This window comes from Lutjanus erythropterus, chromosome 11 (genome assembly GCF_056507025.1).
Source record: "Lutjanus erythropterus isolate fLutEry1 chromosome 11, fLutEry1.hap2, whole genome shotgun sequence".
In the NCBI taxonomy this organism is placed as follows: Eukaryota; Metazoa; Chordata; class Actinopteri; order Lutjaniformes; family Lutjanidae; genus Lutjanus; species Lutjanus erythropterus.
The window spans coordinates 14174544-14198301 of NC_139327.1; the positions used below are offsets into that span (position 1 = coordinate 14174544).

The 23758-nt window shown below is 40.0% G+C and overlaps 1 protein-coding gene across 4 annotated transcripts in view; it reads right to left on the reverse strand.

The window, feature by feature from the left end:
- LOC146318752 (roundabout homolog 1-like) overlaps positions 1 to 23758 on the reverse strand; it is a 142987-nt gene that overhangs the window by 79958 nt on the left and 39271 nt on the right. For all 4 annotated transcript variants that reach the window (XM_084730877.1, XM_084730878.1, XM_084730876.1 and 1 more), the window contains one exon: positions 15300 to 15626. In XM_084730877.1, the coding sequence (XP_084587003.1) occupies positions 15300 to 15626 (327 nt within the window). The remainder of the gene's footprint in view (positions 1 to 15299; positions 15627 to 23758) is intronic.

Sequence of the window (23758 nt, forward strand, 5' to 3'; positions counted from 1 at the left end):
ATATTTTGTGTGTATTATGAAGGAATTACAACTGTAATTTAATTGTACAATCCTGTTTTAATGATGTAATGATAATAAATGTCCTTGAATATCATAATAATATCACTCCCCTGTCATTTTAAACTATAAATACATATTATAATGACATTAGTCTGATAGATGAACTGGAAACTCACAACTTTTATTGGTCATGCATGTATGGATGTGATTCTCTACAGATAGTAAAAGTGAAACAGGGCAATCACTAGATTCCAACAGGAAACAGTTTCATTAGTATCATACACATTTTTCAATGTGACATTTAAACCTAAAGTGTTATTGCATTGTTCTCCTAGAAACACAGCATATTACACTGAAACAAAAAAATAATTTCAGCTGCATAATAGCATATTTTTCATGCTTGATTGTGATAAATTGCCAGTAGATTGCTGCTATGAAAATGAGCTGAATCCTGACGTGCTTTGCATAACTCCCATTAAATATATGGGCGGAGAGGAGACGCAGATTTATGTCCTGAATGTGGCGTGAAAACTATAAAATCAACACATCTGTGGGTATAGGTGCACTAGGTGGTTTTAATTCTCGTGTGTGCGGATGGGGCATTTATACCTGTGTAAATGAATGAGTCCCAGTGCTCAGGGCTATATCACTTTGAAGATCCTTTTAATTATCTCCACTCCCTCTTCAGAGTCTGTTGGTTTTGCTTTACCTTTCAGCTTCATCGTCTCCTTCAGCTTGCGGTGCCTCATCTTATGCTGTCTGTATTTGTGCTTCTTTGTTATATCTCTGCCATAGCCTTGGGAAGTCTGGGAGAAACAGTAAAGGGGAGTTTTCCACAGAGAAAAACATAGATTGAGTGAGGCTGGGCAAACAGAGAGGAGGGTTTTATTGGCAGAGGGAGTTGAGCATAATGAAATATTCCACGTTTTCATATTCTGTGGGTTTTTAAGATATATTTTCCTATATTTAAGAAAATGAATGAAATGGAAAATCTACCTGTTAACATCTACTGTCATGGTGCTTGTAAATAATCGATCCCTTTTAGATTCCAAAGGTGCAAACAAGAAACCAACCAGGGGGTTCTACCGAGAACCTTTTTATATTCCAAATATGGTACAAAGAGCCCTTAACAAAAGAACTCTTCCTTCCAAAAAGGGTTCTTTGGATGAAAAGGGTTCTTAATGGAACACGTACTCTTACAAAAAGTCCTTGACAAACCCTTTCTTTAAAAAAAGGGGTTCTTCAGAAGCAAATGGTTCTACTAAGAACCCTTTCTGATTCCAAGGGTTTTATCTAACATCCACCCAAGGGGTTCTCTCAAGGACCCTTTAAATTACAAGGATTTTATCTAGAACCTCCCCAGGGGGTTCTGCCAACAGCCCTTTTTGTATTATGGTACCAAGCACCAATGACAAATGAGTTCTTCTCCTTGCAGAACCTTCTTCCAAAAAAGGTTCCTTGGATGAAAAGGGTTCTTAATGGAACCCTTACTCTTACAAAGAACTGTTGAGAAACCTTTCTATATATAAAAAAAAGGGTTCTTCAGAGGCAAATCTTTCTGGGTAGAACCTCAGCCATTCAGCAAGAACGTCTTGGAACTCTTATTTCAAAGAGTGTAGTACTAGTAGTAGGCTGTGAATTATTCTCTGTCTCGCATAATAAAACTGAAACCTTGAAAATTGGCCTTGATGACACAGAATAAAAGGGAATTTAGAGTCTCTGTGTGGAAGGAAGCTGCCAGCTAAGCAAACACAGAGATTTTGAATATTAATTATTACTACATCCCCACATAGCAACACAATTAATTGGGAAAATATTGAAATTGCCTGTTTTAATTCTGCAATGTCAACATCACAAAAGGTTGTTGATATTCAAAAGATAAAAGGTAGGAAAAAAAATCAGAGCCCCTTAAAGTGGCAGCGTGGTGCTAAAAGTCAAGCTCAGGCACAATATTTAATTATTTTTCAGATACTTAAAAATGAATCTAATTTAAATATTTTTAGCTTTCTTGACAAGTGGTACAATATTAGCATTAAGAATAAAAATAGCACTTTTTTTAGGGACAGGGCAGCACCAACATGAAAACACACAGACACAACCTTGTTTTACTGTCTGCCACTGCATACTATGTACCTTACACAGGTGCACACACATACAATTTGTATGTAGTGTATATGACAATAATAGGGAGCACATCACTGGTCATCAAAGCTTTCAGTAAGCAGCTTCAGCAGCAGCAGCTCATCACAAACCTGTCTGCACATTCCAAAGTATTCCCAGAGGAGAGAGATGAAGCGATGCTCCAGAAGGAGGAGGAGAAGGAGGAGGAGGGGGAGGAGGGGGAAATGGCAGAAAATAGGGGATGCAGAACTGACAGCCAGGCAGGCACAGGAATGGTTGTAGTGCTTTGGAACTATTCATCTCATTATTCAGCTTTCCATTGAGGAACCACTCCTCTTCCTCACTCTTTGTCCCCTATTTCACTGCATGGTATAAATCATTGCATCTGCAGCCTATTAGAGGAAATATCAGATTCTTTGGTTGTGATGGGTAAGCAGTAGCAACAATACTGCATAAACAGTATTTTACTCTGCTCCTGCACTAGCAACTGTCTGTTACTGCTTCTCTGTGGTGTGATTTCTGTACTGAAATACAGTATTCAGTGAGGTGTAGTATCTCTTAGATTGCCCTGCAATGTTTCTTAATACTGACGAGTTTGACTGTCATCATTTATGCATGGTTTGCTTCAATGCACAATTTCACAATGTCATGTTTAATCCATATTAGGTGCCCACCATATTACTTCTCATAATAGCATCTCAGTTCATTACTATGCAGATGATTTTCGACTTTATCTCTCAGGTAAACCAAAAACTTACAGCTGATTGGCTACATAACTCTTTAATTAATATTAATTAAATGAACTTAGCAAACCTACAAATATAAAATGCATTAAAACACACACAGGTATTAGATTGGTACTCCATATCTTCTGATATGCTAAGTTCACGTGTCTGTATTGGGAAGAAAAAAATCAGAACATCTGTAATTTATTGTCAAGCATTTTTCATTATTCAAAGGAAGAAAAACACATCCTGAGGAAACGCCAGAAACAATGTGGCCATGTCTTTTGCGATATGTAACTTACAAGTGATGTGCAGAGAGTGTGTTATTAGCAGAAGTAGTGACAGGTAAGGGCCAAAGCAGCATCTAAACAAACCAAAGTGGTATTTGCAGGTACACACAAGTACATTCTGTTTAATGTGCTGCAGCTGACCAGCTAAATAGCTATTTACCCTACAAACTGATGTTAGCAGTACACTTTTTTCCCAGTGAATGTTTGTGTAGTTGCTCATGCCACAAGCCAAGGTGCAGGATAAGATGTGTGTTCATGTTTGTAACTTAGACAAAGAGACTTAAATTTAGCAGGAAAGATATTATGGGTTGTTGTTCTAAGTCTGGGACTCTAGTGTTGTGTAACAGGCTGCTATGTGTCATAGTCACTGTCATAGTGACTGTCTGCCTATGATGATGTTCATGACGTTGATGAATGTTGATGTTACAGCTTTATGCAAATATGGTCTAAAATTAAGTGATTTATTGTCTGTATGGAAATAAGTTTTCTTTAAGTGCAGACAAAGAACTAGCATTTTGACTCTAAAAGAAGTAGTTTGAGTTTAAACTGTATATGTGAGTGGCTAGGATACAAGCATGAACAACAGCAAGATGACTACTGAAAGCAAACCTCAAGCAAGGCATCTGAATTTAATGGCATTACTTTAATACTGCTCAAGCAATGAGTAAAAAGCAATTTAAAAGAAGAGATGTTTGTCCATATTGCTTCAAAACCTTTTTAAAAATTCCATGCAATTTGGCTGTCTGGTATTCATTTAAAATATTTGATTATAGTTGGCAGTGGCAAAGCAAAGTGTGTGCATCTACTAGATCGCAAAGAATTTTGATTAGCTAAATGATAGTCTAAAAAGTTGGCATTTTAATCCTAAACACCAACAAACAATCATCAAACCACAATTACACGGTGCACGTCTGGAAGAGTGTTCATTTTTCATTTTCACGCCCTGAAGGGACTGTCAGAGTTACAGTGAGCTCAATTTCTTGTAACAGAATTACAGTTAACTTCTACCAGGTGATGCGATATCACACAAAGCAGACTTTCAGAAAGAGCAGGCAGAAAGCTTTGCCAAATGAAAAGTGACACGAGGTTGAAATGAAAAAAACAACGCAACCTTTGACCCCACAGGGAAGATAGCATTAACCCTGGGCCACAGATCCGGCTGGTGGGTGCTGTTGACTGTGGCGTTATGAAGTGACAGATAGAGGATGGATAAGGCTAATATCTCAGCAAATGCACAACCATGCCTCTTCTCTCAGTGACAGCAGGATTACTCGACCATGCTGTAAGCCCTTAATACTTCCACACTGACAAATTCTCAAGTAAAATATAGAGCACACTAGACATATCATAGCTCATGTGAGTACTGGGTTTGTCGCAATTTGTGACTTGATGACGGGTTTTCACTGTTAATTAATTTCAGTTGTTGCAAACACTTCTGCAGCTAAGCACATGAGTGCTGGTTATGTGGCCCTCCGGGAAGTTTCTCTTGCCATGTTACACAGTGAATAAAATGCATATGACATCAGAGTAACCTGACACACAGCGTGTGGAGTTTTTTATCGGAAATGGATAAAATCTGGCTGCATTACTGCTCCGAGGCTGCAGGGAAATGCAACCAGCACTGAGGTTCACCGACAAGCGGGAAAAGGGGGGAAAAAAGATTTAATGTCGGGGGAAATGGGCTGAGCCAAACAGTGTCTCCCTAGCAACATCCAGAGCAGCATATATTATACACAACAAGATGATATCCAACATGATTTAGAGGGATGCGAGGTGACATGTAGAAGAAATGAAGAGATACCCAAAGCATATAGACTCTACACAAAAGTCTATCTTCAATAGACAGATATGTTGACTTGACTCTCCAAGACTGCTTTTTCCCCCCTGTGGCACGCCTGTCTCTCCTCGTCAGCAACTTATTCTCCAAAGACAAGCACAACAAGAGAAAAGTAGACGAGTATAGTAGGAGAAAAAAAAATGTGCACACATGCACAACATGGCCAATAAACAAGGCCACATATGTCTGTAATGTAGATGAACTTTCAGCAAGATTAATTTAGTCTATTTAGAGGTCTAGTTGTATTTAGAGTTTAGAAAAACTAGGTTTATAATGAGTAAATCAATTCTTATAATTAAGCCGAGCTCTGTTGCTCAACTAAAAATTAAGCTTAATGAAATTTAAATAAATTAATAAATAGAAAATAAATTTGAGTGCTGTATAAAAGAGGGGAAAACTGCTAACTTTCAGCTGCTCTGTATTCTTTTACAAAGTATTGTAGTTAAAGTTCAAGTTAAAATTGAAAAATAAAATGTTAACAGAACATTGCATTGTTAGCTAGCTAGCTAAAAAGTTAGTTAGTCTAGTTTGCCTATTCATGATGCTCCATCAAAGATCTTCTCCTTGTTGGTTGAATTATCAAGTGGAGTGGGGGAAAAAAAAGAAGAGGCGCATCATAAAACTCAGTTGGACTGAGTTTGTCCCCTTTGTCCCTTTGTGAGGAACTTTCATATTTTGCTCAAACCATCCCATTTCAAAGATAAACCTCCTCAAGTGCAAGTTTAAAGTTCTGGATCACATTTTAAATTGCAGTTTAAAGTTTAAAGTGCAACAAAATAACATTTAATCTAAGTTAATAGTAAAAAATAAACTGGCATTAAAGAGAGGTTTAACTTTAATCCTTTGTCATTTTAAGTTTAAAAGCTTGGTACAATATGATTTAAAGTTAAACCAGGATTCTTTGTGATGCAAACCAGCCATGGAGCAAGACATGTTCTTATTATTGTTGCTAAATCATTTGAAGTACCATGTTTTTACCATTTATTGTTTGGAATGCCTGGATTGCCTTTTTTCAAGTATCCCATTTTTTCCAAGAGCAACCAACACATTGTTCACCTACAGTTGAGTACACAAAGCAACTAGTCATCTTTATTATTTCTTTTATTTTCTTGACATGGTTATAATGTTCTGTTAGGAAAAAAAGTAGTTCTAAATAACAGAATAATTCAATAAAGAATGTAAAGAGGTGAAGGTCAGTTCTTTCTTTCCTGTCCATGTAGCAACTGTAGTTTCAGTTGAAGCACAATCCTGACATAAGGCACACACAGATACATACAAAAGGAACAGGTTTATATTTTAATAATATTGCCACACCCCCAGGAGCCATACGGTCTTTGTCTGAAGCTCCTGAGTGCTTCCCCTTTCTCTACTCCCGCTCCACCGTGCCGCTGCAAGCCAAGCAAACTCTCTCCCTGCGTCCTGACACTCTGGCACAAATCTGGCTCTTGGAAACGCTGAGCCTAGGGGAATATAGCGACTAAAATTGTTTAGACAATACTTGCAGTGCACTCGCCCCAGTCTCCAGACTGTAAACACAAACCAGCTGTCCCCGGAGTGTGATAGTTATTCACTGAGTGATCTAACCATGGGCCAACTGGGAGAGAACAAGGGAGCGGAAAACAGGATGAGGAACAAGAGGCTAGCGCGGCGTTCACAGACTGTCACAGGCAATTGGAAATAAGCGCTGATATCTGACTTTGTGGCTGTGAATGAAGAGCGTTTACAATGTGTCAGTGTTTGTGTATCAAACAACATCACTCCTCATTCATATGGAGAGAAAATGACAACTTTCCTCAGACACACCGCTCTGCTGCCACTTAAGATCTTTTGCTGCATATATCCAGAGTGACAACAACAGGATGTTGTCAGCAACGGTGACAGCTATTTGAAGTGAGGAGCCATTAGTTAATGGATAGGGGCAGTCAGAGGGGCAACCTGACCTCTGAGAATCCGCGTTCCGTACGTCTCCTGCACTCCGCTTGTTTCCAGCGTTAAGATTACAATCAAAGAGGAGCAGACAGGGAGGCCGTCCAGGGGTCCCACCTTCAGCTGTCAATCTCACAGTGCGACTGAGCTGCACAGATCCCATGATCCACTTCAGAGAGAGTGGTGTTACAATGAACATGTCTGTCATGTTAATGCATTCATGCAATTACCACGAGCCATCACATGTCTCCCTCTGGCTTCCCCTTCAAAAGATATGAAAACAAAACAAAACTGCATACATTTAGGATGATGGAATATGAATACAGTATGCAGAAAAAGCTTTGTGTGTGCCCAGTTGAGATCTGATATTTAACTGGATTTGTACACTATTATGTCTCACAGATATCAAAAAAAGGATGGCATGCAGATAACATCAATATATTTTAGACATAGTTGATGCACAAACACAGACTTGGCTATTAACAAAAGAATAATTTAAATTACTTGGAGAAAGCCTGTGATAAAAGGGGAAAAAGTATTTTATGCAAATCTGGCTTGTAGCAATTGTGGTTCCTCTGTTTCTTTTTCTGCTATCTGGTGCACAATTGAACTAAATAAAGTTTTCTACATAACATACTGTGTACATGTTACCTCCAATAATGTAAATGTACATATATTTGTGGTGCAACACAACACTATCCATGTTTTGTCACAAAAATATCTGCATGGTGGTTTGCATGCAACAGGAGGTGGTCCAGATGAAAATAAAGATGGAGGAGCATACAGTTAGTCTAAACTTAAAAGAAAAGAAAAGAAAAGAAAAGCTATTAACAGAAATCTGAAAGTCTCTCTCTGGCCATTTTGAGACAGTGTCTAACTTCAACAGCTCCACAGTTTCAGGTGTGCTGTCAAGCTGTCCAAAGCGCTCATCACATTCTCATCTGAGGTTGTCAAATACCGACATCTTTGTCACGCCCCTTGTTGCCTCATACTGATGCACAAGGACACTTTAGTGTCTGAATGAGTGTTTCGACCAGAAATCCTTTTTAACACATAACATTGTGAAACGGTCACAGTTGCGTTTACGCACACTAAACTACTTGGTTAGGTTTATGAAAAGATCACGGTTTGGCTTACAATAAATAAGTATGTAACTTTAGCATTGATGTAATATATAAACCCAGATAGGGCAATTCTCAGCCTCACCTACAATTTTTCCCAGTAACCACTTGTGGTATTGCAGTGAAAAATTCCCTTGCAGCCCAAAAAGCATTTTCCCCCACAAGCCACCATTATAAAAGTAATGGTGGCTTGCGGGGGAAAACTCTAAAACTGTTGACAGGACACCTCGAACTGCAGAGCTCACTTATGACTTCTTCTATTATGGATTTTAATCCACGGAGTTTTTATATTAGTAAAACCTGAAAAGCGATTTATAAATCTGTGACGTCATCACAACGGAAACTCTCAGGGCCGAGCGGGAACTCGCAGGCAGGGGCAAGGGTGGAAATACTACAGCACAGAAGCTAGAAAACTTTCTTGGCATATGCGCCAGGTGACCAACTCTCACTGGACTGAATAGGAGCCGTCTTTGGGTACTGTCCCAGAGGAAAATCTTGTTTCTCACAATTGTCTTTTCTTTGTATTATGAAAAATAAATGAGATTCTTAGTTAGAGCTTACTGAAGTCTCCTGAAATTACTTAAAAGCCCAATGCGTCTCATTCAGATGCTAATGGCTACCTTGAGCATCTGTATAAGACACAGAGGGGTGTGACAATTATCAGTATTTAACAGGTAGGAGGAGACAAATGTTACCATAAGAAATTGGATTCTGTTCATATCTGTTCTGAGCACATCATCTGTTCATTTCCAAATGAAGCATTTGTTTACATCTCTAATACATACATGTATCTGCAGTATATAATGTTATGATTGATGCTTTTTCCTTTGCCTTTGGCAGCTTCTTCTTGTAATCCCATGTGTCCCATGGGCTAAATCCAATTGTGTGACAAGTAAATAAAAAGCTAGGCTATCTGAATATACAAACGGAGGAATCAGGGGACATTTCTGCTTCTCTCCTCGTTTGCTCACATGCCTGAGAAGTGATGTGGCTGACTCATTACTTCATCACTGCAGTGTTGTTGCCTCACCTTCAGCCCTGCCACGAGCCTCACTTTCCTCTGGCAAATGGCAGTGTCCAATTAGGTTAAGAATATCATTCATTGCTCTTCCTTACTGAACCTAAAAACGGGTCTACTATCCAATAACCTTTTGAGTACACAGGCTGTGACTTTGCTTTCACCTCAATAAAGCGCTCCATGATTGAATCAAGCGGCCGAGGTCAATAGGACATATGTTCATTTCCCAGGGTCCTCTAGGGTCCCTGCAGGCAGGAAAAAAATATGCTGAGTGTCTTCTGTGACATTTATTGGATAGGATTTAAGTTATATGTCTTTTTTTTCCCTTTTTTTCCCCACATTTCATCTCTTTCGCTTTCAGAAAAGCCTCCACTCGTGCGTGCGTGTGTGTGTGTGTGTGTGAGAGCATGTTGTGTGTGCTTACACAGTATTTCAACCCCGTGGTCACGCTTCAGGCACCAGCACATACTACATCTGTCACTGTCTCTACCACGTCACCTCAATTTTCTGCAAACAAGTTTCACTTCTGTGCCTTGAAGGACAGACACTTCTTCCTCTCTCGCTCTCGCTCCTGTTCCCGTCTGTCTCTGTCACTCCTTTCCTGCTCCCATCATTTTACATCTGTCAGCCTGTCTTTTGTCAGCCGTCTCCACACTTTTCATCATCTGTGCTTTATTTCAACTAAACCGAAATGTCGTCAGAAGAAGTTATAAAACAGAAAACTAATTTGTGATTGAGTTGAGGCTTTTATGAGTAATTAATTTTCCACCGCAGCTTTCACATTTACTTTGTCGATAAGAGATCAAACGACTAATGCTCTGTGGGGAACTTGTCAATGTGCTGCAGTGTCTTCCCTTCCTGGGTCCATGAACTCATCTTGTTATATGAAGTGACATGATATTTAAGACAGCCTATCATGTAAATCAACTATGACTATTAATGGATATTTTCAAGGACAGGTGCAGTGCAAGTGCAGGACCAGTGTGTAAGGGTTGGTGGCATGTGTGCTTGCAGATAACACCTTACCTCACCCTCCCCTTCTAAGCACAAAGGAGAAGCTCGAGAAAGACCCTATCTGGATCTAGTGTTCAGTTTATCTCTTGTAGGCTACTGTAGAAACATGGGCTGCCCCCCAAGTTATCATTTGTTAGTTACGGGAAGAAAAAACACCTTAAATCCCACTTGGGAGCTGTAGCTGCCATTAGCTAGTTAGCTCAGTTAGCAGTCCAGTTAGACTGGGACACTGCCAAAGAGACAGACAGAGGCCAGTTTAATGACACGGAATACAGTACTAATCTAATGTTACAATGGCACTGACCAGACTAAGACTCCAGCGATGATGAAGACATGATGGTTCAGGTGGAGACAGAAGGCGTGACAAAGCTCAGGAGCGAGTTTGTATCTTAACGAGTTAATTTGTAAGTATACACATCATCCATCATGTTGATAAGTCGGCAAGTAATTGATGTTGTTAAGTTGGGGGTTATTTATTGCTGTGTCTTGAACAACAAGGTCATACCATGTTGAAATAAATTAAGTGAAGGTTCAGCATCCTCACTGGTTGTTCCAATACGTTCATGATCATTACCGCTTTTGCTGGCAGCATTTAACAGGTGATTCACCTCGTGTCCCAAAAGTATATATTAATTTGTTAATTTAATATCATAAATGTGCAATTACTAGTCAACAAATGGCTTGATCAGACAACTACAAGTCGACGAGGAAAATCATTACTTGTTGCCATGGTAGAAACATGGCCGTGAAACATAGTGGCCAAGGGGTCCTGTGCCCTCTGTAAATACAAACAGCTCCACTCTAAGGTAATGAAAATACACTGATTCTTACTTTCAGGTGGTTATACACTATTGAAAACATACTTCTGATTATTAAATTCCATTTTTCCATTTTCTGCCAATAAATCCCTGTAAATCTTACAAACTGGACTTACTTAAAATATTAATTAATACAATTTTCCTTATATCACTAGTTGGACAGCTTTTCTAAAACTACAGTAAGAGCTTTGTTTTTGGCTTGATGACAATGAATATTGCCATTATGAGTTCTGATAAATATTCTTCAATAGCTTTAATAGGACTGGCACCAAAGTCTGGAGTGTTTGAGAGTAATATAATGATCCTTCCTTCTTGTTTAGTTTCCTTGGTCCTTGACGTGTCCGTTTCTCCTACAGAAAGCAGTCGACATAGATACAGAGTGACTAATTTACAAGGTTGATAAGCACACATCTTATAAGATCCTCAGTACCCTTTTTATATGGATATCCTCAAAAAGGATAGGGTTTTCATAGAAAACTGGGAGCTTTGGGGAATTATAAGTAGGTAAACTATATCTTAACTACATACAAACAAGGCTGACTTTGTTAGCTAGAAACTTAACTTACTCATTTGCAGAAGAAAAAAATTTGTCGATTGATGTTTGTTGGAGCGTGTGATGCAAGGCATGTGAACAAGCGGTTCATGGCTCGCGCTGTATCTGGACCTATCTTCACACTCTATATGCTATTAGGAAGTGTTGTTATGATGCACCTATTGTGAGAGATGGTGTTATCATAATTGTATGGCTGTTAAGACTCACTTCCAACTCTTCATTGTGAGAAATGACTGCCATCCACGATTCTGCTCTATTATTAGAGTGTTGTCACATAGTATTATTGCCTCAATGGTTTTTGAGTGACAAAGATACTAAGTGAAACATGATGGTAGCATGATGGCGTGTGTGCACAGACTGTTTGTCAAAGCAGATTATTCAAAAACACTAGCTCACTGTGTATCGCATGAAAGAGTGACCAGAACATGTCACCCCTGTGAATATAGTTCCCTTAAGGCAAAGCAGCCTCAAAGCAATTAAAACCCTGCACAAAATTAACAACTATCACATTAACAAGACTGGACAAATGATCTGACATGCTGGTCTATTGACAGAGTGAGGTCAAGCCTCCCTTTAAATGCTCCCCAGCTTCTCAGTCCTCTTACAAACTCCCTAACTCAGCAGCATTTGCCAGAGGGGGCTCTGTTTTACTATCCAGCCCCGGGGTGACCCATGAATCTGTGTGACCTCTGAGGGATGAAGCTGGGAGACATAACTCATCCGGGCAGCTTCAACAAGTCCTCTCTCTGTGTTTCCCCCTCGACCTTAAAAGCTGACAGTAAATTTAGTGAACTCCGAGTAATAAACTCTCCCTCTAGAGGGCCGAGCTTTTTGGGGCTGGAGTGCTGATCTTGCATTACCGTGATACCGCTTGACCATCTCTTTCATTATAATTCAAAAGGTGAAACGGATACTAGAGGGGTATTATTATTCTAAAACCTTTGCGAAATATGTGCCCAGGAGACCAAGCCAGGGTTAGAGCTTGCTACGCGCTGACACAGCTGAGCAAAGCCAGGGATCGACAGAAAAGGATGGGAAGCTCTGCAGTATGTGAGGGCACTGCTGCTGTTGTTAACCCTTGTCACCAACACTTCCTTCTATCAGTGCACTGAAAGGAGTGATGTTCACCAGATTCCAGTGTTTTTGGACTTGCAGAACCTGTGTTTCATAAAGATTCACCAATGGTGGATTCCAAATTGGCGGGGGGGGCGGGGGGTAAAGTGCCCCCCTGGTAACCCCAAGTTCAAAAACATGCTGCATAAATGCCCTGTATTGCCTCTGTGGTAGATAAAACCTTGATATGCCCTATAGTGTGGCTCAATGTGAAGAAATGTCCACAGGGTGTACTTCCATCGGGCAAATCATAATAAAAAGCTCTCTGAAGAGGTCTAATGTCCAAAACAACATAATAAAGGGTCTTATATGGTGTCCATCCAGTGGACAAATCATAATAAAGTACCCTCTAGGATGCCCTTCCAGTAGAAAACGTGACATGATTTTCTGCACACTGGTGCCCCATGGTATACACCTGGTCCCCTCTTTAGGCGTTTTATTTTTTTTTTCACCCCTGCCCTTCAGACAGCCTAAGTCCACCACTGGGATTCACAGACCATCTGCACTTACCCTATTCTGATACTCGTAAACCCTGACCTCTTAACCTCTGCCCTCTATCTGCTTCTCCACAAGCTTCATTCCACTCCAGCTAACATATATCTACATACACATACGTTTGGTTGTCGCATAAAACCTGACAGATTGCTGCACACACACTGCAGCGAAAGACTGTTTAACTGGTAACACCGCACACTTGACACTTGCGACTGCAGGATTCAGCGCGCTGACACTGTCACCTGTTAGGAACACACTCAGCACTTGTTTAGACCTGGAGGACTAAAGCAGACACACAGCTGCTGCATGTCTGACAGGTGTGTCGCATAGTGAATTTCCACCTGTCCCACAGCCATATAAATGACCCACACTGGAACCAAAGTAACAAAATAAAACAGCAACTTTTAGATTTACATATTATGAATAATCAGATCAATTTTGGCACTTTTCATGAGGATGTCCACTCAGTGTTGATGGCAAATGTAGTCAATTGAGGGAATAAATGTGTGCTGAGACCCATATCAAGATTTATCTTCACATCTTTTTCATTTGATAAATATTGGAAATAAATCAAAAAAAAAATCACATCATTTTTCTTTTAACAAATATGTTTAACAATAAAATAATACTTCAGTTCATTCAAACCTCTGCTTAGTGGGTAAATCTTGACTGTGGTATCAAAACACATGACATGAACATGTTGACATGTTATGAATGCTACATTAGAAATAAATTTTTGGTCTTTGACATGCGTGTTGCACTTCGCACACTTCACAAACATCTTCCCACCACATCCTTCTCTCCTGCAGTATTTCTGGCAAATGAAGTGGACACTGTGACCGCTCCTTTGCAGGTCTCGCAGAGGCCTGGTGGTCTGACCTGTACTGATCCAGCTGTTTGTGGCAGCCAGATCAAAGAAATGCAGGATGATGTGGACAATCCAGACCTGGCATTAGATATAGGCTGATCATGTGATTTGACAGATCAAAATCTGCTCTACCTCACTCAATGCTTTCTTTCTTGAAGTATGGAATATAGTTGAAAATTGAGAAGAATCAAGTTCCACTGTCCTCCAAAAAGGACATGGGTTAAAATGTGTATTTTGCTTAAACTTAACATACACCTCTAAAGTCTTAATATAATATAGTTAAGACTTCCTAAATAGAAAATATCATTATAAAGACTAGAGCAATATATGTTGTACCTATAAATTTCATTAATTTTGTAACACACATGGGGGTTGGCCACACCCATCACCAGAAAACCTAGGATGTGATTTTCAGAGGACATTAGGACTCAAATAAATTACATTCATGGTGTTTGAAATAAAGAGTCATGTTCCCCACAGATGACAAATATGAACTGCCAGGTCTTGCAAGGAGGATACTGACGGAGAAAGCTGAGCTCTCCTGCTGCAAAATCTCTTGATGTCACTGGACGCCGGAAGAACTACAGGCTATTTCAGCTTGGATTTCTAGTCTCTGCCTCTGGGTAGCCAGGGGGCATGCTAAATGACTATTTCTGCCACCTCACACTATGTTCTGGCTAACGAAGTAATAGCTATAGCCTAGGGTGGTGAAAACACAGAAACATGGGTATGGGAGTCAGACATGTAGGCACCGCTGCACGGCTTTGTGAGCAGGCGAACTCTTGGTCAATGTAGCACACAGTGAGGAATTTATTGCTTCAATTGAGTATGTTTACCAACAACGTTGACTGGACATTCACATGAAATCCTGAATTTTCCCTTTAAAATGTAAAGAATGAAGATAGACAGATATAAGTATTTCCGCCAATGAAAACTTTTTTTTTTTTTTTTAGTTATTTTTGCTTCAAGACTTTAATGCAGGTGATTACCTGAAGGTTATACAGATGAATGTTTTCCAGACTTTAGCATTTTCAAAAAAAAGCTGTTTACTTTCTCTGAAGATAGACATTAAAATCCCCACTATCAAAATGCACTTTGAGAGATAGGGAAATCAATTAAAATGTTTAAAAGAGCTCAGACAATTATTATCTGGATATCTGCGGATTATGTCTGGGTATTAGAGATAGCTTCTTGCTCATTCTTGGTCTGGGTTTAGCGATCGCCTAGCCTTCTTAACTAATATGTGACTGTAGCCACTGTATGTGTTGTATTTATTGATGATTACAATATGATGGAGTTATTAGTATATGTGCAGGTGCACTGCATCATTTTCATCACAGAACTGTCAAAGCTCACAGCGCTGCAGCATGTAAACATCAACACACACCAACAGAACTTACTGGCTACTTCCAGCGATGCATTGTGACTGATCGCCTGGCCCAGATAGTTTCTGGCCACGCACACGTAGCTGCCATCGTCAGGCTTGCTCCGTCGGCCGTGGACGATGCGCAGGAAGAAGAGGGACCCGCTGGGCAGCAGCATACGGTGGGAGCGGGGGTTGTCGCGGTCCGTCTCAACACGCTCCCCATCTTTGTACCATTCCACCGTGGGGGTTGGACGGCCCTCTGCCTTGCAGTTGAGAGTGGCTGGTTCCCCTTTGGACACAATGAGGTCAGAGGGGTGCTCCACAATGCGGGGAGGGAAGTCTTCCTGGCGAAGACGAGACCCTGGAGAAGAGGACAAGTCAAAGGTGACAAAACAAAAGAATTAGTTCCAGGTACATATTTTACTGCCACAGGTATATGAAACGTACTATGTCAATGGAATGTAAAAACAAAGAACCGTGGTAAAATTCATAATCCTCCCATGTAAAAAAGAGTAGCACTAATCAAAACAGCAGCAGCTCTGAAGGAATTAGACACGGCATGTTATTATTGCTGTGCAAGTGCCTTGTATTAACAATAATCCAGTTTGACAATATAATTACCACACAATCGCATGTCGCTCATAAAGTGTTTTGCTTTTGTTTCAGCAGTTGGAACCCTGTGAGGCATTGCAAATTAAAAAAAAACAATGCTGACATGTGAAATCCTCGGGAAGTAATATCTTTCAAAACACGTCTGGCCTTAAAACATGTATCTGCAAAGAAATATTTATATACAGTTTTTGAGAAGAGCTTCAAGGCTGAATTAAAATGGGATTATAGTGTTATCTGTAGCTGCACCAGCACAATACCACTGTTGCACTGATTTAAATATTCAATAGTTTTAAATGTGTCTGAAACTTCTGATACTAAGGCTAACAATACAGAGAAGGCACAAGATCCCAAATGCATCATGGGTAACTAGGGAAATAAATACAGTGGAAAAACATCTACGTGTAGCAGTGTCACTTGTATTTTCCATTGATGTCTGCGCATGTTTATATGCACAAAATGTTCCTTTTTGGTAGATGGGCTGCAGCCACTTGAGCCATTTTGCTTCTTTGCATCAAAATAGCATTTTTTGAAGTTTCCACTGCTGGTGGACACACAGCATTTGAAAAGGCTGGTGTTGCAAGGCTTATCCTGTTGATATGCAAGTCCTTTATAATGTATAAAAGTAGGTGTATTTGTCCTTCGATCTGAAATTTGTGGATGCATCTCTGCCTCAAAGTGTTAGCCAGTTCTCTACTGGCACAATGTAGTGTGATGTCTTATGTCTGTTTACTTCGTGTCAACAGTAGCATTAGTGATTTTTCATTTCTAAGTTACTTGCTTCACTTTTCAGTTAGATTGGTACATATTTTTAACAGTACTTACCATTTGTTTTGCATAGAGTGTTTTTGAGCACTTAGATGTCTTAGATAACCAATACTATTACCAGAGGCAATGATTGTTGGAGCAGTGGAAAGACGTACCAAGATTGTTTTGGTGAGTTTGAATGAAGATGACAGCGCTAGCTTACTAGCTAATGTTACCAATGGTCATCTACACTGGGGTGGTTATATATAAAATGAGAGGTAAACTATTAACAATATGTACCAAGCTAACTGTTACTAAGCTTGTAGGGAAAGGTAACATTACTATTGTATTGACAGGGATTAGACAGATGTGCAGCGTAATCTGGATATATGTCATGCTGCATTATCCAACTAGAGAGCTGGTTTGTTTATGATGCATAGAACTGACCATAAAAGAGACAACACACTGTATGTCCCAAATGGCTGTGAAAAACACATAAAATGCATATTCAAAATGCATTGTATGTTCAAAATGCATCAGAATATTGTTCTATTCTGAATAATAGTGGAAAATTGTGCACATAAACATTGTCACTCAACATGAACCATCACCTCCCTCTTCTCCTCACCATTTTTTTTTTTACCACAGCCTCTAAAATCATTAAACCAACCACAGAAATACCAATCAATACCACCAAACATACTCACACTAACAACCACAAAATCACCTCTAATCCCTGATACACTGTTGAGATGTCAATCACGCTGGTCTCCTCAAAGAAACTGTCTAACGATGAGTCCCGAGGAGGCAGAGGACAAAGCAAACCTCCTTAATGAGATCCAGGTACACAACTCCAGTGCCTCTGTACATCTTACATTCCCTCCATCTCTTTTCAATTTTTTTTTTTCCTAAACCTAACTCAGTAGTTTTGTTTTTGAAACATAACCAGGTAGGGTTAGGCTTAGTTTTGCCTCCTAAACCTAACTAAGTAAATGTGTTTCCTAAACCTAACCAAGTAAATCTGTTGAAAGTGAAGATAATTAATCATTTAAAAAAAACAAAAAACAAGAAGTCTGACTTCTAATTTCACACTAGACTCAAATCCTAGTTCCCCGGGACAGAACCTGAACCCCACTCTCCCATGAAATAATCCTATCCTCAACTATTTTCACCACAGCCTCTTATCTATGGCAGATTTGTTGCTCTTTGTAGCAAAACTAAGGGGGTCAGGTGTGCATACCCTAATACCCTAGGAGTGCCTACCTAGATTCATCCCAGTGAAAACAGACACTCTATTAAAATCCCCCTTAATCCTACAAAAAATGCACAAGCAATTGTCCTGACAACTGTTATCAACACAAGACAGAGGGAGTTAAGAGAGACAGAGGATGGAGGAAATGTGACATTAATGTCAGTCATGTAACCTGCTGTTTACCTGTTTTATTGCTGTGGGAACACTTTTCTGTCCTTTCATGCTGCTGCAAACACTAGCTTACACAGCCTTCAGCAGGTCACGCTTTAATGTGCCAATGGCCCTGTAAAGCAGATAATCACCAGCGTGCTAGAGAGTGATGAGCTCCTACACTCCCGCTGCAACCAATAAATCCCACACAGACAAGTGTTTGCCCAGATAGATAACACCTCACACGTTGTGAAATGGGTGAGAATTTGATCCACCAGGTAGTGTGGTAGATTATTTTTTGTTGTTTGTGCACAAATCTGCATTTTGTTGCCTTTTCCAAAAGCTCACAGAGGAAAATGTGAGATTATTTAAGCGAGTATAACCCCCTCTCTTACACATAAAGTCAAGAAGAATAGGTGTTTGATAAGTGTGCAAGCTTACCATTAAAAAATAAAAGATACGCTGACATTTACATGTTTTTCATCCAATAGCTCCATGCTACCTGGTTGGTAATGAATGGCAAATGGATGTGAACTGGTTAGATAAGCCCTCCTACTGCATGACTATTACATTCTGTTATTTTCTTCTTTTCTTCCATTTGCTTCCTTTGTCTCCTTTTCCTTTAATGCTGTCAAATGGGCGACCTAGCTAAAAGGCTACATGCAAAAATTGACAAGGGCTGAACTGTACAAAAGGCAGGTAATTACACACCTAAAAACCTCCTCAGTAACACACCCGAGCACCATCAGCACCTCTCTTTCTGCTGGAACAGTGCAAATGCGTTTTTGAAGGTCTGTACCAGTAACATCAGATTGGCAGTGATCAAATCCGAGTCAGGCAACAATGTGGAAAATGTACAGACCATCAACATGCCTTTTAACAGCCCATCCTCACCAGAAAAACAGCATATAGTTTGTTGGTACAAGCAAGCTTATTGCAGCCTATACTTAAGTTTATTGTTAGGAGGCAATCTCTTGTGGCCATAGTAATTATGACTGAAGAAGTACAAAGAGCGAGAAACTCCCCATCGGGAATAGTCAGGGTAGACAGACACAGACTTTTCACCCAGGAGACTGGGGTTTGAGTCACACGTAAAACCAAACAACAGTGCTGTGCAACTTAAGTTTTTTTTACGTATGTGACTTTTCCTAAACCTAACCTAGTGGTTTTGGTGCCTAAAACTAATTAAGTAATTTAGCATTCCTAAAACTAACCAAACTGCTGCCGTTTCACAATGTTAAACACGTTTAACGTATGTCACGCAACATGACTTACAGCATGTACTTAACGTCCTTATGATTGTCGCTGGTACTCTCCAGTGGTTATATATGTCATTTTGGGAGTCTTTCAACCTACTCTTTGGTTTTTGTCTGACAATGTGTTGTGCTACCAGCTTTGTGAGGATCTAGACATGTCATTTGGTAAAATACCTCAATATTGGTATTTATCAGTACTGCAGCAATATTGTAGGGAGAACTATCAGTACTTTCACAAAATATTATCACAATGAGATTTCTGATAATCATCAGTAATGTGGATTTAATGATTAAGTGGTTAAAGGCAAATGACAGAACAGCTAGAAAAGTCCGGTAAGTTCAGAAAATTCCATCACTTTACTGTAGCAAAGCCTCTAAATCCAAGAAAACACAACACTTATGTTATATCACAATGTAAAAAAAATCTAAGATGACATTTAGTCTCATATTACGATATCGATATATTGTTCAGTATAATGTAAATGGGGTGAACTGATCCTTCAGGGAAGGTGTGTGATGTTTTGGGAACATAACAAATTCAGCTTCTCACCTGTAGTAAGATTAGAAATGCAGAAATGCAACAGGAAAGAATGTTCCCTGAATGATCTGCCACAATTGATGCTGAAAAAGTTCTGAATCATGAAGACAATAAGGGGAAATAATCTTAAACTGCATGAAAACAAGACATATTGCTTTTCTAATCAAAAAAGGAAAACAGAGGCTAAACCACCCAGGTATAGTGGTGGGCAGAAAATTGTAAATATTTCATTGAACTGCAATTTTACACACTGTCTAGACATTTAGACCTGTAAAAGAACAATATAAACAAGGTTGCCACTGTGCACACATGCTGCCTACCTTTTCTTAATTGTGTTGGGCTGAAGCCTGAGGGTCCATGCAGCTCCCTAAGCTGCCTGGCATTACACAAAGGCAATATCAGCCCGCCACAAGTGGGCCCCCAGAAGACCAGGCTTTATCTGCAAAGGGCCAGCAGCCAGCATACAATCGGTATGCAAAAACATGCACACAGATGCACAATGGAGTACATACATACACAGCAAAGGTCATTTGTAGCACCTGTGCCCCGACAAATATGTTTTTCTCTGTCAGTCATCCCCGAGGCAGTTCTGTTGTCTTGTGAAGATCTGGGGCGAGAAGGGGAATGAAGAGCAACAAACACAAAAGAGAAAGGAGCAGGTCTGTGTAGTCGGCGAGAAAAAGAGGTGGGTAGAGAGTCTGTTTCCTCCACAACTGCGTGTCTCTCTAGAGAATCAACTAAAATGTGCAGAGTAGAAAGCCATGGTGTGTTGGAATAACAAGGTATTTTGTATTTTATTCAAGTCGGTTTGGTGAATATGTAAAGCAGAAAAGAAGGCATGAGGGGATAAATTATAGGAGGAAACAGAGGAGGAAGAGCGGAGATGCTAAAGGGGGAAGGCAGGGCCTTTACAGCAACAAATCATGAGCACTGAGATGAGAATAACAATGTGACAAATATGAGTGTAATTTACGGCAGCCTTGGTGGTCTTGGATCGACCTACCCCAGTGTCATTTACAGTACAATCCTGTATGTATTTAGAGTGCATGAAAGGAGGCTCCTATGACTGTTTGGAACCAAACCAAAGAAATATACAGAGAAAATATCAAATATCACAATCAAAATTAGCTTGCTGCACTGAGGTCACACTGTCAGCTCAGTATGAGAAATCACTCTTTCCAGTGGTATAAGACTTCAGACAGTTTGACAGACACATGCATGAGAGGAACCCATCTGGATACTTTGCCCCTGCGTCATGGCCCCGCCTCTTTTAGGGCGAAAGCCACCACTCCCATTTGATTGGCAGTAAATACAAAATTCCAAGTTTACAGTTTAAACACATAAAATGAAAAGAAACCACAACACTTTTTAGCTTTTAAGAGCCCAAATCCTATGGTCAGTCAGGTGAACAACTGTTATTACGCTCGGTGTCTTGTGCAAATTCACAATAGCTGCGACCAGCTAGTTACATTGGTGCACACATCCACATGTGCATGAATTCTTTTCCCTAAGGAGTGTGATTAGGTCACACAAATGTAAAGAGGAACTCTCTGGCAAGTATGCTGCCATAAAGCTCTATGACAAATGGCATATGAGTTATGAGGGGGGCGTGGCTGAAGTGTAGGAGGCGGGGCAAACAATCACCAATGAAAACTTAATTTCAGTGATTACTCAAAGTGCCTCTAATGGACAGGTAGTGAGTTACAAATGGGGCAGGCTTCAGTATCGGGGGGGCTGAGTCACACCACTGAAACAGGAACTGCTGAAATCAATGACGACTCCTACAAGTGTGTATGACTAATGGTTCATGACTTTGATCATGTTTTGAGAATCCATTTAGAAATTAAGCGCCTTTTTGTTACAGGCCACTCCCACTGTCAAATGAAGTGTCTTAACTATTATTAAGACACTTGATTTGCTGTTTTGTTACTGTTGAACAAACTAAAAGCAGATGTTTTATGGGTGGACCATATTTTTTCACAGTATAAACTTTGGTTACGCCATCACTAAGACTCTTCCAATACACTTTGATCTGCAGGCACAATCAGCGCACATGTCATTTGCTCAGTAACATCACCGACTGGCCACTCTTCGTCCAAAGGGAGGCATGGTCGTTCCAAAGACAGGGATATGATGAATGGCTGCTCCCACCCATAGACACACACATATTTCTGAGGCATCACTCTGAGAATTGCGTTACAGTTTTCAGCTCAGATTTAAGTCAAGAACCTCCCATTTAACTTTTTTTTATGAATGGGTATAATTGTCTCTGTGGTTTTCCCAAAGAAGCAAACATTAGAAAAGCAGTGGGTGACATTCATCAAAGTGAAATGCTGCGGAAGAACTGCCACCCTTTGGTGTTGTTGATAGCTGTGTGACACAATCAGCTCGCTCAGCGACTCTGACGCCAAGCCTACCACAGCCACAGTTGTGGAAATGGTAAATCTTGACCTGCGGTACTGTGGGATTACCTGAGCTCAAGTGCCAACGCCACTTTGGAAGAGCGGCAGTCAGGCACAGCTAACAATGGCAGGCAGATTTTGTGGGAGGCTTACGAGAGTGCAGTAAATGGAACAGCTATGTCTTGTTAAGGAAATCCCTTTGTTTCAGCCTGTAAAAGTCATTTAGTTTTCCTTCCATCCATCGTGGATCAAAGTCCACTCTTTTAATGGGAAGACAGAGACTTCCAGAAGCTTGTGAGTTTACAGCTGTACTCTTGTAAGTCCAATGACCCAACATGTTTGAATAGACAACTTATCTGAGGCCAGATCAACAAAGCAGACATATATATATACCTATATATCCTTTAATTAACCAGGCAAAAGTCTCATTGAGATTAAAATCTCTTTTCCAAAAGAAAAAAACTAGAAAGTTTTAGAGGCTTTTGAGAGCATTTGAGAGACGGGCATGACAAGTTACACAGACAAACAACCACAATAGCATCAAAGAGTGCCGCAACACTTTATTTGAAGGGGTATGCATGACATGGTTATGACAGTGGAATGACACTCCTCTGAATAAAGTGTTAATAAAACCTCAACTGAACTAAGTAAACTACTGAAGTTCTTATATGTTTAGTCAGCAGTCAGAAATGAAAAATGTCATTTTGAATTAGACCAGCCAGCAAGTGTCAGTGTCAGGCCTTCTCCACCTCTGGCCTGACATACAGTACAAGTATAAATTGTACAAAAATAGTGGATTAAGCCTGACTTTGTATTGCAGAATAAATCCAGTGTCTGAACAGGAGATGAGTGCTGTCAACATTTCCATCCAAAAATACACTTCACAGACCTAGACTAGACAGCCCTCTAAACGCTTAATTCACAGCAGCAAAGTATTAGCGTGACAAGTGGGTGATATTATGCAAGTGTTTGTCATGCATCACAGTACTACCTTTGGTATTTTAAGCACATCTGATTATACAGGAATGTCAGCAAAACATGCAACAAATCCACCCCTCTAAGGCCAAGGCCTGACTAATGTGGATTCAGCGCTACATCAAAGGGTCTAAAAGAGAAACAAGGGACCTTTACTAGAAAACTGTGCAGTCTCTCTCTCTCTATATATATAGAAAGGTTACATGCACACAAATGCACAAAAGGCACAGTTATGCTCAGGTCCTTCCAAAAACCATCCACATGCTCACCTTCAACTAATTCTGTCCTTACTGAATCATATTCAGCTAGAAATGTTGAGCACATAAACCTCATATTTGTTAACTTTAACAAATGAAGCATTTTGTTAGCTCAGGCAGAGCATTGAAGTCACGCTTGTATTGGCTGATTGGCTTCAAATGCAATATGCATCACAATGACTGGATCATTCACCAAAACACATCATAAACAGGTTCCTTTTGCAATTTCTACACTAAATTGTTAGACAATTCGGTAAATGTGCTTATTTGTTCTCTTGCTTAAGAGTCACATGAAAAGATTGACTAC